The 17,577-nt window shown below is 39.1% G+C and overlaps 3 protein-coding genes across 9 annotated transcripts in view; 2 read left to right on the top strand and 1 right to left on the bottom strand.

Moving 5' to 3' along the window:
• Positions 1-7,612, top strand: part of LOC105388463 (disks large 1 tumor suppressor protein) — a 60,943-nt gene extending 53,331 nt beyond the window's left edge. For all 6 annotated transcript variants that reach the window (XM_048624785.1, XM_048624786.1, XM_048624784.1 and 3 more), the window contains 3 exons: positions 5,195-5,304; positions 5,396-5,487; positions 5,724-7,612. In XM_048624785.1, coding sequence (XP_048480742.1) covers positions 5,195-5,304; positions 5,396-5,487; positions 5,724-5,830 — 309 coding nt within the window. In that variant the 3' untranslated portion in view covers positions 5,831-7,612. The remainder of the gene's footprint in view (positions 1-5,194; positions 5,305-5,395; positions 5,488-5,723) is intronic.
• A 2,648-nt stretch (positions 7,613-10,260) lies between these two features.
• On the bottom strand, positions 10,261-12,135 carry LOC105388462 (60S ribosomal protein L9). 2 transcript variants are annotated; one of them, XM_011559368.3, is made up of 3 exons: positions 12,021-12,135; positions 11,558-11,807; positions 10,261-10,621 (listed from the first exon to the last, which is right to left on the bottom strand). In XM_011559368.3, exons 2-3 carry the CDS (start codon positions 11,796-11,798, stop codon positions 10,290-10,292), a joined length of 573 nt encoding a protein of 190 aa, XP_011557670.1. In that variant the 5' UTR covers positions 11,799-11,807; positions 12,021-12,135; the 3' UTR covers positions 10,261-10,289. The 2 variants fall into 2 exon arrangements, with proteins under 2 accessions (XP_011557670.1, XP_011557671.1); XM_011559369.3 differs by having other exon boundaries at positions 11,970-12,053.
• A 2,221-nt stretch (positions 12,136-14,356) lies between these two features.
• Positions 14,357-17,247, top strand: LOC105388461 (39S ribosomal protein L46, mitochondrial). The gene is made up of 6 exons (XM_011559367.3): positions 14,357-14,530; positions 14,604-14,784; positions 14,943-15,070; positions 15,577-15,719; positions 16,085-16,207; positions 17,037-17,247. Exons 1-6 carry the CDS (start codon positions 14,473-14,475, stop codon positions 17,199-17,201), a joined length of 798 nt encoding a protein of 265 aa, XP_011557669.3. The 5' UTR covers positions 14,357-14,472; the 3' UTR covers positions 17,202-17,247.
• The last annotated feature ends 330 nt before the right edge of the window (positions 17,248-17,577 follow it).

Raw genomic sequence — 17,577 nt, 5'->3', positions numbered from 1 at the left:
ATTCAGCTCCAAGCAAAGCAGCGCTAAGTTCAAGGCGAGGAATAGTCATCAGCTGGATAGGAGCGACACGAGATTTAGCAGTCAACAGACTGACTTTGACATCACCGTTGGAATTAGTGGACCTCAGATAAATGCACGTTCCATAGGCGCGTTGTGAGGCATCGCAGAAACAGTGCATTTCAATAGACACAGCATTATCTATTAAAACTCGCCGAGGTCTGTGAAGGTTAGACAGTGAGTCTAAGTTTTTGGTAAAATTTGACCAGGAATTATGGATTTCTGTAGGGACCGGCTCATCCCAGTCAACTTTGAGAGTCCATAGAACCTGTAAAATAATTTTAGGTTTGATTGTACACAGGGACAAAAGACCAAGTGGGTCAAAAATTTTAAATGTAGAGGACAAAATCGACCTTTTAGTTAAAATTTTGCTAGGCGTGTACTCAATTTGGAAATGTAGCATATCAGATGGAGGAATCCATCCAATACCTAAAGTACTGGTAGAGTTGCTAATTAGGAGATTATCTTTCTCTAGCTCCTCGTTGCCGGAGAAAAGATTAGTTAGGTTAGACCGGTACTTTCGCAAGTTGAAACAACCCTTGGCAAGTTCGCTGGATACTGAGCGCTGAATGTAACGAAGCTGCTCCTCTGAATCTGCACCTGTTAATAAATCGTCGCAGTACAAGTCTCTCTGAATGATGGACTTGATAGAGGGGTCACTGCATTCTTCGCCTACCTGCCATATGCATCTGGTTGTAAGGAAACTAGCACTTGCAAACCCATACGTGACTGTACCGAGTTGTAGAGTCTTCAGTGGCTCGTCTTCGTTGTCTCTCCATAAAATTTGCTGCAATGGACGATCTGACTCTCTTAGAGACACCTGCCGAAACATTTTCTCGATGTCCCCTGATAAAACATACTTGTGGAGTCGAAATCGAAGAAGAATGTTGTAGAGAGAGTCCTGTATAGTAGGACCGACCATTTGCAGATCGTTGATGGAAAATCCGGAAGTAGACCGAGCGCTAGCGTCGAAGACCACACGAAGTTTAGTTGACTCGCTACTCTCCCTAAAAACAGGGTGGTGGGGAAGAAAATACGAGAGATTAGGCTGCTCTACTGGGCACTCGGAGAGATGACCCAGCTCTTCGTACTCGTGGATGAAGTCGGTGTAGGCTTTTTTCAACTCTGGTTGTCTCCTGAAACGAGCTTCTAAATTCAGAAACCTTTTTTTAGCCAGACTGTACGAGTTACCTAGGCAATCTGGATCGTCTCGAAGAGGAAGAGCTACACAAAAACGACCATCTGTAGAACGAGTAGTGTTAGTGAGAAAATGTTGCTCGCATTGTTTTTCTTCAGCAGTTAATGGCTCTACCTGAGGAAACCTCTCAATTTTCCAAAAACTACTTAACTCGTCATTTAGGCTGTCAAGATTTTCCTTGCTTGACACAAAATTGCACAATATGTTTTTATTAGATTTTTTATTATTATTTTTAGGCATAGTTTTAGTTATTATAGGACCTGCGATGAGCCAGCCAAACTTGGAACTTCTTAAAATAGGATTTTTCTCGCCTAATGAGTGCTGTTGAGACCCTATTATGTCCCAAAATAGGTCAGCACCTATAAGCATTTCGATAGGGGATGGCTCATTAAAGCTGGGGTCGGCTAATGAGAAGTCAGATAAATTTAGATGCCTAATATCGAATGCAACTTTAGGTAAATTATCTGAAATCTTAGGCATTACTAGGCACGTCATTTTGACGTCATAGGATGAGTCATTGGACTGTAGTTGGAGTGCACAACGCTCCGTTTTTAAATTAATTGGGGTGTTTCCAATACCTACTATGTTGGTGTTAGATGGCTGAGGGGTCAAACTAAGCTTGTCTTTAACAGCTTCAGTGATGAAGGAACTCTGGCTGCCGCTGTCCAGTAAAGCTCGGACCTTGATTGACTGGTTGGTCGCAGGATTTATTAACCTAACCAGGGCAGTGCACAACAGTACTTCTGTGGAAGACTGGGCCGACATTGTTAGGGAGCTTGACTGATTTGAGTCGGAGACTTCATTTGATTGGTGAAGTAACGAATTATGTTTTTGTTTACACAAACGACACGAGCCTGGTAACTTACAATAGCGTGAATTGTGACCTCCTCTTAAACAATTAGTGCATAATTTTAGTGCAGTGACTAAACTCAATCTCTCCTCCGGTTTCTTAGACTTAAATGTGGGGCATTCATACAAACGATGATTAGCTTTGCATTCGACACATTCAAAATGAAATTTACACGGGGAAGATGAAGCTTCTTTAGAAGTCACTACCATGGCATTGGTTTGAGGCCTACTTTGGGTGTTGAAATTATTATTATTATTAGGTTTAGACCTATCTTGCTGCCTACTACGCTGCACGGTTTCGAGAACATCAGCACGGTTCTTTAGAAAGTGGAAAAATTGTTCTAGTGTGGGAATATCTGGCAGAGTGTTTCTGTTTTCCTCCCACTTAAAAAATGTACTGGGATCTAATTTTGCTGAGACCATAAATATAATAAGCATGTCCCACTTGTCAGTAGGTAGGCCGAGAGTGCTGAGAGCCCGTAAGTTTTTTGAAACATGATCAATAATAAACCTTAATGACTTATCGGTCTCTCGCACTGACTCGAAGCTTAGAAGCGACTTTAGGTGGTTATTAATTAGTTGCCGCTTGTTGTCAAATCGTTCGCACAGGAGTTGCCAAGCCTTGACGTAATTTAGGTCATTTACCTCTAAATTGCAAATAACTCGTGAGGCCTCGCCTTCTAAGTAGGAGTTAAGATAATGAAATTTATGTATGTTTTTGATTTTTTCATTATCATGAATTAATGAAGTAAAGGTCTCCTTGAACTCCATCCATTTATAGTATGTCCCGTCAAAATTTGGGATTTTAATTATAGGTAATTTGAAACCTAGTGCCTCATCCGGTTGGTGATGACACTGGGAATTGGCGGAACATGATGGGTTGCTTACGTTGTCCTCCTGCTTAGAAGGCGACTTGGTCTGAACAATATTTTGCGCAACAGCGATGGCCTGATAAAAATCTTGCTCAATTAAATCTCTGGTAGCTAACTCAGAGGAGAGATTTAACTCATTTAAAATCTCGATTTCACCCTGCAACTCGTCGAACTCATTGAATAACGCTTCAAATTTCGTTATTTTCATCGAAAGTTTGCTTAGTTCGATGGAGGAAATGGTTTCGGTAGTTATCAAATCGACACTGTTCTTAAATTTAGTAACGCGTCCTCGAATAGAACTACGTTTGATTAGCAATTCCTTTAATTTGTCCTCCATGATTGCAAGCGTGCGATGAACTTAACGGTATAGATCAGCTGATGTTAGTTAGAAATAATAACAAAAGTTGAACGATACGCTCCTCACTTCGTTGTCGCTGGGCAGCGCTGGGCGATAGCAGAACCGGTTCGTCTGGCGGCGCACGGCGCGCGCAGGCAGCGGCCGCTCGACACCAGCAGTCGGTGACTATGCGCTCGCGCAGTGAACACGGCGTCTCCGCGCTTGGAATGCACCACACAGTCCGCTGGAATTGAGACGTTCGTTGTGTTTAGCAGCTGATTATCAAAGTTATGTTTTAGTTGGAAGCTAGTGAACAAAGATGATTGCAGGGGAAATTAAAGCAAGTGAAGTTATTAGAAACGCTAGGAATAAGTAGGCGTATTTAATTAGGCAGTGTTTTATGTTTAGATTTAATTGATTGCAAAAGCGTAAATATGCACAGCAATAATAATTACGATAGGTGGATACAGTTTAGTTGTGCAATGACTTGGAATTGGAATGCAAAATTGGGATGAAATGTAGTTACGTAATAATTCGTAAGTATTTATTGGCTTTTTATAAAGATTATATTTATTGAGAATAGTTTAGTTTACTAGTTAGATTAGGCCTTTGTGAAAGATAAGTGCTTTGTTTAGGCGATGACTTGCAAATAGACTCGATGACGTAGAATGAGATGACGTAACAAGCCTTAGGAATTTATGAGCTAATAAACTTGCGTTTAAATGCGTAGCTTAAGCGGATAGAAGGCACGTTTAGCTAGATATATCGCAAAGCGACTAGGATACCTAGGTCTAGATCACTCAGTATTTCGAGAACAAGCTTCAATAAATGCACAAATCAAATAGGAAAGGTAGGAAATAATAGGAACGGGCTCACAGTTAGAAGGGCAGGCAGGCGGCGGCTGCGGCGGTGCGTCGGCGTCGCGGCGGGCGGCGCGGGGCACGTCGGGCGCGGCTCTGGGGCTGGCTGCTGCTCACGTAGGCGGAGTCCCGGGTTCGTTCCCGGAGTGGGCGCGGGTCGCGGCTGCACGGCACGGGGTAGGCTCGGCGCTGGCTGAAGTGGGATGACCCGTAGTCTTCTTAGACCAGCTCCAAGGTGTGACACGTGGCGATGACCTCTGCTTGGCTTGGGCGGGAACGTGGACCTGTGCTCAGCAATCAGAATAGACAGCAGGTCCTGTCACGGTCGCCACTTTTTGTTCACGATGGGAACAAAATAAAAGATTTGGATTGACTTCAGTTGTAGTGCTATATTTTAAATTAGCAAATAATTAGCACTTGTACAATTAGACCCGACAATGGTTCTTGCGTCGCGGTAAGTAGGGAAGTGACGTTGGATCGGTAACCGCATACGTGTCTAATACGCAGTGCGGATGACTAAGTGTGTGCGTTTAGAAATTATGTTAGATTAGTTATTAGAATACTTTAACGCTTTATATTTATTTACTTTAAATTATTTATTTATACAATTCTAGTTTTATATATTATTTATATTAATTATTTACTTTATATAATGCAAGACGCACACATTATTAAATTTCTGAATTTAAGTTAAACTAAAAGACCGGCGTAGACATTGTCATTGTATGCCACCGTCGAGGGGATATGTGATGATGATGCTTTCTAGAAGTCGCTAAAAGAAGGCTACGGAGACTGTTGTTGGTATGGAAGTGCTCAACAAGCTAATGTTTGAAAGCAACTACCACCTAAGCTACGGTGCCGTCACATATCATCCAAAGCAGCACTCAAATGACTCCTACTCCTGCCCTTTTTTAACTGATGCATTGTAATGGTTCAAGAGTCGTGGGCTCATTTTTGTCATCGTTAACGACAGTTATTTCAGTTAAGTTCTGTAATAACATGGAGTTTCTTTTCTTTCCAGGGAAAGCACTGCATTTTGGACGTAAGCGGCAACGCCATCAAGAGATTGCAAGTTGCTCAGCTTTACCCCATCGCCATATTTATAAAACCAAAGAGTGTAGAATCTATTATGTAAGTATCAAACTACATCCTCCATCTTACATTACATTTGGAAGTAAACATAGATCTTTGAAAAGCTAACTTTGTGTTGTTTACTTTTCAGGGAAATGAATAAGCGTATGACTGAAGAACAAGCGAAGAAAACTTATGAACGCGCTCTGAAAATGGAGCAAGAATTCGCGGAATACTTTACCGGTACTTATCACGACCAATAATTTATATCTATCCACCATCAGTCCTTAATCGTCCACTGCTGGACATAGGCGTCTCCTAAAGAGTGCCACAACAGTATGTCGTCAGCCTTCCTCACTGTAGGACGACCCACTCTACATTTCTCCACTACACATCAGATATCTTCTAAACTAAGGGTTCCGCTCATAACTCGTTAATAGTCTTAAAGCTAACTAACAAATCTGTTTTCTCATCCACAGCGGTAGTAACCGGCGACACGCCCGAAGAAATCTACTCGAAGGTAAAAGCGGTGATCGAGACGGAGAGCGGCCCGTCCGTGTGGGTGCCGCGCCGCGAGCCGCTGTGAGAGCCCGCCCGGCGGCCCCGCGCCGCCTCCCGCCCCACCAACGTATTCTACCAGGCAGACCTGCTCTCCGAACTCTAACACTCCTACGCAACAGCGCCTCAGTGTTGCCAGCACTCAAAAATATAATAAGTGTTTCCGGGCAGTTTGAATTTTGAATGTTGGTTGGTTATGGTAAATTGCTGGTAATAGCTGAGCGTGCGTTCGGATTCCTGTCGTGTAGTGCCGTTTCGGTGGGCCGAGGCAGATAAAAGCAATAACGGTTACGCGCCCGTAGACCCGATAGTTAGTCATGTGATTTGATAAGTCGCCTTTATAGTAAGGAGCGGTAACTCGCCGGATCACGCTTGTACTAGACACCTCCGTGTTTGTTCGCTAAGAGTTTGTTTCCGCGTAAAAGTTGTCGTTCACTCGTGCAAATTGTTGACCAAGAACTCTAAGCAATTTATAGCGTTCGAATGTAGTTACACTACGCTTATGTTTATGTGCAAATCTTATTAACTAGTGGTAATATTTTAACATTGTATGCGATATATCATACATTAATTGATTTCTCTATAACGACTTTCTTCATTGTTTGACACGGCACACGTAATGTGCTTCAATTAACTATGTAAATTTATTGTATATTGAAATTTTATATGATATTCAAGTTTATTTACTCAGGTTGCTAGATACATTTTGAATCTGCATTAGCAATGAAGTTGACGTATCGCGTATGTCGGTATATAAGTACTAGGTAGTGAGTGAGAGACGTAGCGTGACCCCTCGCACATCCCGCATGGCTAGAGAAGTACCTACATCATTACAAATATCTGGATTATTTGCTCAAGAGCAATCTGTATTTGTAGCTATTGAATCTCATATATTCTGCACTATAATGTATCGCGTTAGTCGAGGTGCAAGTTGTTTGTTGATCATTTTTATAGTAAGCAATTGTGTTATACGGTGTGAAACATCTCACCAATTTAAATAGTGTTTGACATTAATTTATTGAGAATTTTATTTTCTTACTGAATTACGGAATGCCCATCTGCAAATATGGCGCCGACGCGGATTTACGATTCGAATATTGTGTCTACTATTACTTGGTGTATACTTTGCTTTTTATTGTTACTAGCGGATATCAACTTGCAATAGATAGGTATAACAATGTATTGAACTTATTATGATTGTACTTAATTACCTAATAATTTTAGCAATGGAAGTATTATTTCCCAAGATATTTTTTCTTGCGATATTATAACATGACAATTTTACTGAGTTTTTAGATATAAAGGAATTACTACTCTATAGTACAACATAGATTAAAGCAATGCAGTCGAAAACTAGGTCTACCAAAGAAGTATAATCAGATATAAAATAAATAAGATACAAATGAGATTTAAAATATAATTGATTTTAATGTTTGATAAAGTTATTAATAAACTAAGTTGGCAGTAATTCCTTTAATAATTTGTAACATTCTACTTTCTGTAAATATACTAATGATTTTATTGTAATTTATTTTTATTAACCCTAATTTAGCTCCCCATTGTATTAACATTTAATTGTGGAAATGTTCTAATAGGTATTTATTTTTATGGATTTAAGTAGGTACTCTATTTTAAATAAAGTAATTATGTGTGTTTATCTGTGTATAATAATGAATTTATTGTAACTAAAGTCACTATAGTTATAAAAGTCTATTTTATCTAAAACCCATATTTGCAGATGAGAACAATGTTTATGAGTTAGTGATGTTCAATAGACTAGTTTGAATAAAATTATTTACGTTGAAAATTCCACCGTAATTTTTGTTTTTCTCCTACATCTACTAATCCTTGCAAAAACTAAACAAGTATTCTCAAAGTAGTAGTAAAACTTTGTTCTACATCAGTTGCATTCTGCTCTACATTCGTTAGATGCTGCTCTACATTCGTTAAATGTTTCTCTACTTCAGTTAAATTCTGCTCTACATTCGTTAGATGCTGCTCTACATAAGTTTTATACGGGTTCCCCTCATCTCGCCTAATCTTTATTACCCTAAACTCGTTTCGCATAACTCGTAAGGTCTAAACTTTTTTGGTGGAATCATCACTTCGCCTAGACTTATGTGGCATAAGACTCGTTTCGTCTAAAACTCTATTGGCACAAACTTGAAACATCTAAGTCTCGTTTGCTCAAATTGTTCGTATTTTTATAATCTTGTTTCTCCTAATATTATCTTAATAAATACTATATTAAGTATGTTTTAAATGTACAAATTGTGGTATTTTTCTCCTACATCCCGAAAATCACGATATTGAATTATCAAAATATCGAAAGTAAATGACCATAATAATGATTACAAACGCCATTAAACCCCATGGGATCGAAACCTAAAGATAGGTGCGACGACGAGCAAAGCGAGGAGGAGCATGTTAGGTGCACATGTTCGTCGAAAGCAAAGCGGAGCGCAGCGAAGCGGAGCGGAGCGTTACCCACATAGCGGAAAATTAAATAATGCAAAGCACCAGTTTGCGCTATGTAGGGAGTCGCTTCGTCAAAGTTAAAACCAAATGAATATTAGTAGTTTGTATAAGCTATTCCATAATAGCTACCTATTGTTAGGCTATTTGAGATTTGGCCATACCATTATTAGGCTAAACAAGATTATGCGAAATAACTTTTTACTAAACGAGATTTATGCCATACGATTTTCGGCGAAACGAGACTTTGACCAAACGTTACTATGCAATACCAGATTAGGCAAATAAATCTTAGGCCAAAAAAGGTAGAACCGTTTTATACTGCTCTACATTAGTTTAATTCTGCTCTACATTCATGAAATGTTGCTCTACATGATTTAGATTATGCTCTGCATTAGTTTAATTCTGCTCTACATTCTCTTCTCTGACGACCGAATGGCGTAGTGGTTAGTGACCCTGACTACTGAGCCGAAGGTCCCGGGTTCGATTCCCGGCTGGGGCAGATATTTGTTTAAACACTGATATTTGTTCTCGGGTCTTGGGTGTTGATATTTATATTTATATTTAGTATCTATCTATCTATGTATTTGTGTAGATATATCAGCTGTCCGACACCCATAACACAGGTTCTGCCTAGCTTGGGGTCGGATGGCCGTGTGTGAGATGTCCCCACATATTTATTTATTATTTATTTATTCATTAAATGTTGCTCTATCTACATGATATAGATTATGCTCTACATCAGTTGAATTCTGCTCTACATTCGCTAGATGCTGCTCTACATTAGTTGTATTCAACTCATCATCATCATCATCAGCCAATAATCATCCACTGCTGGACATAGGCCTCTCCCAAGGAGCGCCACAACACTCGGTCCTCGGCCTTCCTCATCCAACCACTACCCGCCACCCGCCTAAGGTCGTCAGTCCAGCGGGCAGGAGGGCGTCCCACGCTGCGTTTGCCTGTTCGTGGTCTCCACTCGAGAACTCGTCTACCCCAACGGTTATCGGTTCTTCGGCAGATATGACCAGCCCACTGCCACTTCAGCTTGCATATTTTGACAGCTATGTCGGTAACCTTAGTCCTCTGACGGATAACCTCATTTCTGATACGATCCATCAGAGAAACCCCAAGCATAGCTCTCTCCATAGCACGAGCGACTTTAATTCGGTGGACCAGTCCTACCGTCAGTGTCCACGTCTCTGTACCATACGTCATCACTGGCAGGACGCACTGGTTGAAGACTTTTGTCTTCAGGCTCTGAGGAATGGCCGAGGAGAATATGTGACGAAGTTTCCCGAATGCAGCCCAACCCAGTTGGATGCGCCTCCAACGTCTTAAAGACATCTTCCAATGCATTGGTGAACAGTTTCGGAGATATCACATCCCCCTGTCTCACTCCACGTTGCAGTTGGATAGGTCTTGTCTAGTGGTCCTGTACTTGGACAATCATAGTAGCGGCATTGTACAGACATCTCAACACCTGGATATAGCGCCAATCGATATCGTATTCAATTCTACATTCGTTAAATGTTGCTCTACATGGTTAAAATTCTGCTCTACATTCGTTAGGTGCTGCTCTATATCAGTTGTATTCTGCTCTACATTCGCTAGATGCTGCTGTACACTAGTTTTATTCTGCTCTACATTCGAAAGGTGCTGCACTACACGAGTTGTATTCTGCTCTACCTTTGTTAGATCCTAGTGCTTCCACGAATATTTCACGACAAAAAATAGCCAAATCGGTTGAGCCGATCTCGCGTTTTAAGCAGACTAACAATATCAATTAATTTTATAACATTTTTTTACATATTCATATTCTATGCCACCATTATTATCTATTTTAAACTGATTGGACAATCCTATCAATTAGCTGCAAATAAGTAATTAAATTTAATTACAAAAAAAAAACATTTTTGAAACTTGTAATACCAAGGTTTTTGAATCTAAAATGCTCTATGTGAGGTTAAAATAACAAAATAATGAGTTTTTCAAGATGTTATATTAAATTCTTACAACTCGTCAAGTACAACAGTAGTCTTCTCGGACACGTAGAGACCATCCAAGAACTTTCTGATATCCTTGTTTTTGACAGTTGTGGACTGTTGGATGAGAGCAGCGGACCGTGAGACATCTTCTAGGGAGTTGCCTTCAATGACCAGCTCGTCCTTCTGCTTGGGCGAGTTGATGACGGTCACACCGGGTGCCATCTTTACCCTTCGGATGTATTTCTCACCCAAGAAGTTACGGATCTCAATGATGCTGTTGCTCTCGGTGGTGACACAGTTGATGGGGAAATGGGCGTATACAGCACGCATTTTGTATTGGAAACCCTTGGTGACACCTGCAACAAAAATGTAAACAATGTTATAATGTAATGTTGTTATGGTGTCCCCTAAGACACAGGAGCTTTTTTAAACATGGAGGAAGTCTGTACCCTGCATTTATTTATTATTTTACTGAACAGTATACAAAAGTAGAAGTATTTACAATCAGTTGGACTTAATTTTTTACCAGTCAACCTGCAGGAGGTACAGGGAGCAGAAAGTATGGGAGTGCATGAGGTTGAACTAAGTTTTTTTCATTCCCATGTTGAATCCAGGTGACAATAATGATGGTATGAATTAGTATTTGATACTTCAGCACTTCATGGGATCTCTATAAACACCCCTCAGCACATAGCATAGACTCCAATTATTATTGAACAACTCACAATAAAAACAGCATCATAATAATCTGTCAGTCTTGGACCAACCTAAAGCATGTTTCAATCAGCAATTTATTTATTTAATCTCCACAGTACAAACAGTAGAGGGTGGTTGGACAGAGATTACACTTTTCAACTGTTTTCCAAATACTATAATATTATGTGAGTAGACCAGACCCTAAATAAGGATAAGGCAAGAAAGAGGAGAAGAGAGAGAGAGTACCAGTTTATACTTCAACTGGTATTGGTAACTAATAGAACCCTGAAGAGGTGTCACATTTAAATAAGCTAAGATCCAAGACTACAATGATTGACAAACTAATAAAACAATAATATGATAAACAATTCCCCTTTTTCTAAACTAAACCACCTCAAGACAGTACTCATGCATGATAGGAATTGATAATATACATTTATTATAAATTGGTAAAGGTACTGATATTGGTAGGAACTGGATTGATGTATATATAATCTCGAGGGTAGTCCCATTATAAACTAAACATTAGATACTAAATTTAACAGAAACCAAAAACTAACCTAAAATTGTAAACCAAAACAAAACAAGCGACTCACCTTTGATCATGTTCTCAACGTGAGAGCAGACTGTCCTGACGGCCGCGAGCTCCTTCTTGGATCCGAACCATTTCTCCACCTTCAGCAGCCTCGGGTTGACCATGCGAATGTCAACTGCCAAGTGTTTGAAGTTCCTCTTCAAAACTCCTCGGGGTCCTTTGACGGTAATTAACCGCGATTTCACATGAACTGTGAGTCCCTCAGGGATCTTCACCTTTTGGTTAGCAACAATCTGCTTCATGTTGAGGGCCTAAAACAGAGACAACTTTGTATTGACAAAATATATAACCTCCAACACAGTTGACAGATATTATGTCTTGAACACTTGGAATTTTAACAGAAATATCGTCCGACATGAATCTAAGGACACATATAACGACACATTTGGTCACTGAAATAACATTATACGCACAAATTCACAGGATTTTTACGGATTTATCATCAAAAATTGCAAATTGCTTACTTTCTATCACACAGATAGCCGGAAAAAGAAGGTGTTGCCAGCAAAAAAAAACTAGACTAATATTATTATATTCTGTGATTATAGTCTGTGTTGGTGTTGGTGGTTTAAAAATCGTCGTGTCGTGCGTGCATCGTCCATCCGCGTATAAAAATAAAATAGTGTATTACTTATCAAACCATTCAAACCAAAGCATAAAAGTCATAAAATTCAACAATCAACAACAACAACAAATACCTACTTATTAGTCTTTAGGCAGTTCTCTGAACGCGCTGCCCATGAATAGTAAAGTTGGTTGTTGCTGTGTGATTGCTGTCCTAAGTTACCCCAGTGGTACAGAGGGCCTTTACAAGCGTGCAACAACTCTAGCCTCCGTCCACCTCAGGCCTTGCGCTTGCAGCTCGCCGTCCACTGTAGGCTGCCATGAGTGTTCGGGTCACGGGGTGATTTGAAGGCGATGCTCGCTTTGCTCTCGGCTCCTTTTTAGGGTTCCGTAGCCAAAATGGCAAAAACGGAACCCTTATAGTTTCGTCATGTCCGTCTGTCCGTCTGTCCGTCTGTCACAGCCGATTTACTCGGAAACTATAAGTACTACAGTGATGAAATTTGATGGGAATATGTGTTGTATGAACCGCTACAAAAATATGACACTAAATAGTAAAAAAAAGAATTGGGGGTGGGGCCCCCCATACATGTAACTGAGGGATGAAATTTTTTTTTTCGATGTACATACCCGTGTGGGGTATTAATGGAAAGGTCTTTTAAAATGATATAAAGTTTTCTAAAAAACATTTTTCTTAAAGTGAACGGTTTTTGAGATATCAGCTCTCAAAGTCGTAAAAAGTATGTCCCCCCCCCTCTATTTTTATAACTACGGGGTATAAAATTCTAAAAAAAATAGAGGTGATGTATGCTAATTAACTCTTTCAACGATTTTTGGTTTGATCAAAGTATCTCTTATAGTTTTTGAGAAAGGTTGATTTAACTGTAATATTATATTTGCTGCTACGGAACCCTTTGTGCGCGAGCCCGACTCGCACTTGGCCGGTTTTTTGATGGTTTGGCCACTGGCCGAGCGCATGGGCAATGTCCGAAAAAAATCGATAACGCTCATAATTTTTCTGATGATAGGAATAACCCTCCGTATCATCCTAAAAAAGTCTCAGATTTTTTCTACGCGTTAGTATTTTTTTAAATAAAAACATTTTAAGTTTTACAAAACGGGGATTCTACGGACTTTAGGTCTTTTTCCATCGTCTCTATAAGCAATAAAAAAAATATGACAGGTTACGATGTGAGAACTCCTTCGTCATTGGTGAGCACCGATAGACGTAGTACAGTGCCACAAACTTATCTGTTCCGGTGAGAGCGAACTAAATTGATCCATATCTCATTAATTACTAATGAATTGTATATTGTAAAAGATTAGATGGGTTTATTAACACCGCAAGAAAGAATTAACAATACGAGCAAACTTAAAATTTTATAGAATTAAGAAATATTACACATTTATGTGAGCTGTCACCGGAACAGATAAGTTTGTGGCACTGTAAGTCTATGGATCGACGTGTGACCAAAGAGTATGTAAAACGCTAACGCTAATGTGACGGCTGTCATATATTTTTTTTTATTGCTCATTGAGACGATGGAAAAAGTCCTAAAGTCCGTAGAATCCCCATTTTGTGAAACTTGAAATGTTTTTATTTTTATAAAATTACTAACGAATACAAAAAATCTGAGATTTTTTATCATGATACAGAGGGTTATTCCTATCATCAGAAAAATTATGAGCGTTGTCGAATTTTTTCGGACACTGCCCATTACGGCTTAGCTATTTACTCGCTAGCTACGTCAGTGTGCCGTATAGTGCCACAAACTTATCTGTTCCGGTGAGAGCGAACTAAATTGGTCCATATAATCTATGTCAATATGAAATTCATTTAGTAAGTAATGAGGTATGGACCAATTTAGTTCGCTCTCACCGGAACAGATAAGTTTGTGGCACTATACCCTTGGATTAGACTGATTCCCAGATTAGATTTCACCTTCTCGTTTTTCTCTAAAGCTGCGTACAGACGGGCCCAACGAACCCCAACGATGGATATTTATCATACATAATACAGGGCAGATTGCAGCAGCGAAGGTCAACGAAACCCATTCGTTGGCATTCGTTTGGCCGGTCTGTACGCAGCTTTACGAGAAGATTTTTTTTTGTACGCGCACGTGCAAGGCAAATCTATTAATATTCTGAGGTGTAATAATTGATGTTCACAGATCAAATAAGATTCACTCTCACAGGTTAAACTGTCAATGTCACCCAAGTATCCATCAATGTCAATTTGACATTTGACATTTTGTCAATCAGAAATCCCGAAATCAAAACAATAAAAATAAAGTATTTCGTATATAAATATTATAGGAAAAGCGTAAATTAAGTATCTAAAATAACTATAAAATGTTTCGTACCTTGATCAACGCAGAAGCAAAGTTTTGTCAACGGATTTTGTTAAGAGGTTTGTATGTTTTGAGGTTATGCGTTAAATAAAAATTCTAATTTGGCTTATTATTTATACATTTAATTTCCAGGAGTGAATTCCTCTTCATCTACGGGTACATGGGATGTGTTAGCGGGATTATGTATTGAAAGACTGCCAGTTGTTACTCCTCCGCTTAATGATATGCAAAAGAAGTACAAAAAGCTACTTGACACCATTGAAATTGAAAGAAGTTTGAAGTCTGATCACGAAATAAGGCGTGAAAATGATAAGTAAGCACATTCTGAAAGTTATAGTAAATTCATTCAAGGTATTTGAAAAATAAGTAAAATATGAAACTTTTACTTTACTTTATCACAACCACCTCCAAATTCTCTAAGAGCTGTTGGTACTGAATAATAACTGTAAAAATACTTATCATCTCTTTCAGAAAACAAGCAGAGTTGATGAAGAGTGAGTCCAGTGATGTGGACACAGTCAGTAAGATCACGGCACAGGATTTTGAAGATGCTGCAAATGAAGAACTGGCCCAGTTCAAGTTTGCACCTATTGAAACAGGTAAGTCTTTCTTATCATGTCTGGGGGAAATACTTGAGATGGACTAGCATTTGCCATGGCGTAGGGTGCGATGGCATAGGGTGCCTCAGATGTATATAAAGTACTCTTGACACATTTCTGAAAGCAGCTCCTATTGTGCACCCCAACAGGAAGCTGTTAAGTGGGACCAAACTTATTACCCTTAGGGCCTGTTTCACAATGTCTGGTTAGTGGCTACCTGTAACGCACATGCTGTCACTGTCAAAAAAATAATAACAGAGAGTGATAGCGTGTATTTTATCTCACAGGTAGCCACTAACCATTGTGAAACAGGGCCTTAGTGTGCAAATGTATAAAACATGGGAAGTCTTCTCTTGTGTATTTCCTAAACTTTATCTACTAACAAGATGCTTCTTTCCACTCAACATTAACATAATTTACCAACCAATATACTACATACCACGTCTTTAAAAATTAATGTTATTCAGAAACATATTTTTGATATAGAAAACAATACTATTTTATAGAAGCAGACAAGAAAGGTGACAAGACATCAACGGAGAGATACCTGCAGAAACACCTGGTGCTGGTGAAACAAACAAAGCTCGGCTCCGATGTGAAGAGCATACTTCCCCAGGGGGCATGGAAGGAGGGAGAGACATTGAGACAAGTATGTTTATTTAATCACTAGCTGTTGCCAACAAGCTTTATTTTGCCATGATAACTTTTCTCATAGAAATTGTGGAATAAAAAGTATCCTATGTGTTATTTCATGATGCCAGCTTGCTACTACCAAATTATATTCAAATTGGTTTATTATTATTTAGCTATTTTCCAGTGAAAGAAAAAAACAAATTACAAATTGGGCTTTTTTTAATAAAAAATATTTTTGGATGAAGGTTCAAGGTACACTCACATTCTACTCACCTTTTAAGGTTAAAAAGCGAAGCCTGCAGGAAATACGAGTAAAAAATAAATGTACTTACCAAAATGCCTCCTCCTTCTCCCACTCCTCATATTCTATTACCCTTGCAGACGGCAGAACGCGTGCTGTCGGAGCAGTGCGGCGGCCTGCAGGTGCAGTTCTACGGGAACGCGCCGTGCGGCTTCTACAAGTACAAGTACCCCAAGGAGGTCGACGGGAAGGTCGGCGCTAAAGTGAGTAGTAACACTAAACTACCCTCTTTTTTGTAGAACTTACAATGAAGTAACACAAAAAATTCTTAAGGAAATGATCATTTTTGTGGAAAATTAAATTTTCTGGTACGGAATTATTGACACATAATTTTATTGCTTTTCCTCGGAATCGAATCGCTAAAATCTTCATGATCGAAAATAAACCTATAATTTTGGCATTACATTTTTCTTTCTTGGTGTTTAATAGATCGTAATTGGCGAAGTTTTATACCATATCCGTTAGGATATTTAAAATTTCCACATGATATCTGTTAATCACCTTTATTAAGATTATTGAATTTCTCTGCTATGCTATGATTATGGCGGTATACTAATTAAAATTGTGGTCATTCGTTGATAAACATTAATTAAACCAACGACAGGATGAATCAAAGTGTAATGTAATTTCTCGCAAACGGTGGGATGGCATGATACACTCAATTAAGTTCTGATAGTTGGTACTTATCATGAGGCTGTGACTATGTAAACCCCGCTTTCTCACGGTAAACCTATAAATGCCAATTAGACTAAAGCCCGATAACCACATACTGTTTAGTGCTAGTGTTTTAAGTACATTGCGGGGTATGTATGGTAGATTCATAAGTTATCCAAATATAATACAACAAGCCCAGCAATGTACGACCACATACCCCTCCCACTAAACAATGAGTGAATCGGTCATATACATGAAATTAAAATGATATACCACGTAAAATTTTACAATTATTTGTCTACAATAGTCATAATATTACTCTACCACCATTTCACATGACAGGATAAACATAAATAACATAGACATGTTTGGTTCCAGGTATTCTTCTACTACGCTAGCTATAAGGGCGGTGCAGCAACAAAGGACAAGACCGCAGTGACCTGGCTGAGCAGACAGGAGCTGTCAGAGACCCTGCCCGAGCGGTACCACAAGTCTGTGGCAGAGTTTCTGATAGATGAGGCGCATTATTGTAGTGTTTGTTAATTTGTTGTTAATTGTAAAAGTTAGATAATAAAGTAGTGTTACGATATTTAGGTTTTTTACTAGATCTTCCATAGGAATCCTGGATAAAAGGTACAATCGGCCATCCAAACAAAATTTTGGAGATTTTGGTACACCTGCAGTGGATTGATATTAGTTCAGATAGATGCAACTCCTCAAACTGAACTGTAGTCACATATACTACCTTAATTTAGTTACCGCGTAGACTATCGAAGCAGAATATCGTTTGGATAATTGGCCAAAACAAGCCAAAAGCGCTGATTGCTGATAAGGTAAGATTAAGTAAGTATACACATTTTTCGATCTCCCATACAAAATCCCACAGTAGGAATCAAACTATGTATGGGAAATCTCTTTT

Source organism: Plutella xylostella, chromosome 12, assembly GCF_932276165.1.
Source record: "Plutella xylostella chromosome 12, ilPluXylo3.1, whole genome shotgun sequence".
Classification (NCBI taxonomy): Eukaryota; Metazoa; Arthropoda; class Insecta; order Lepidoptera; family Plutellidae; genus Plutella; species Plutella xylostella.
Note: the sequence above shows the minus strand (reverse complement) of the source record. Positions and strands in the feature narration are given on the sequence as shown.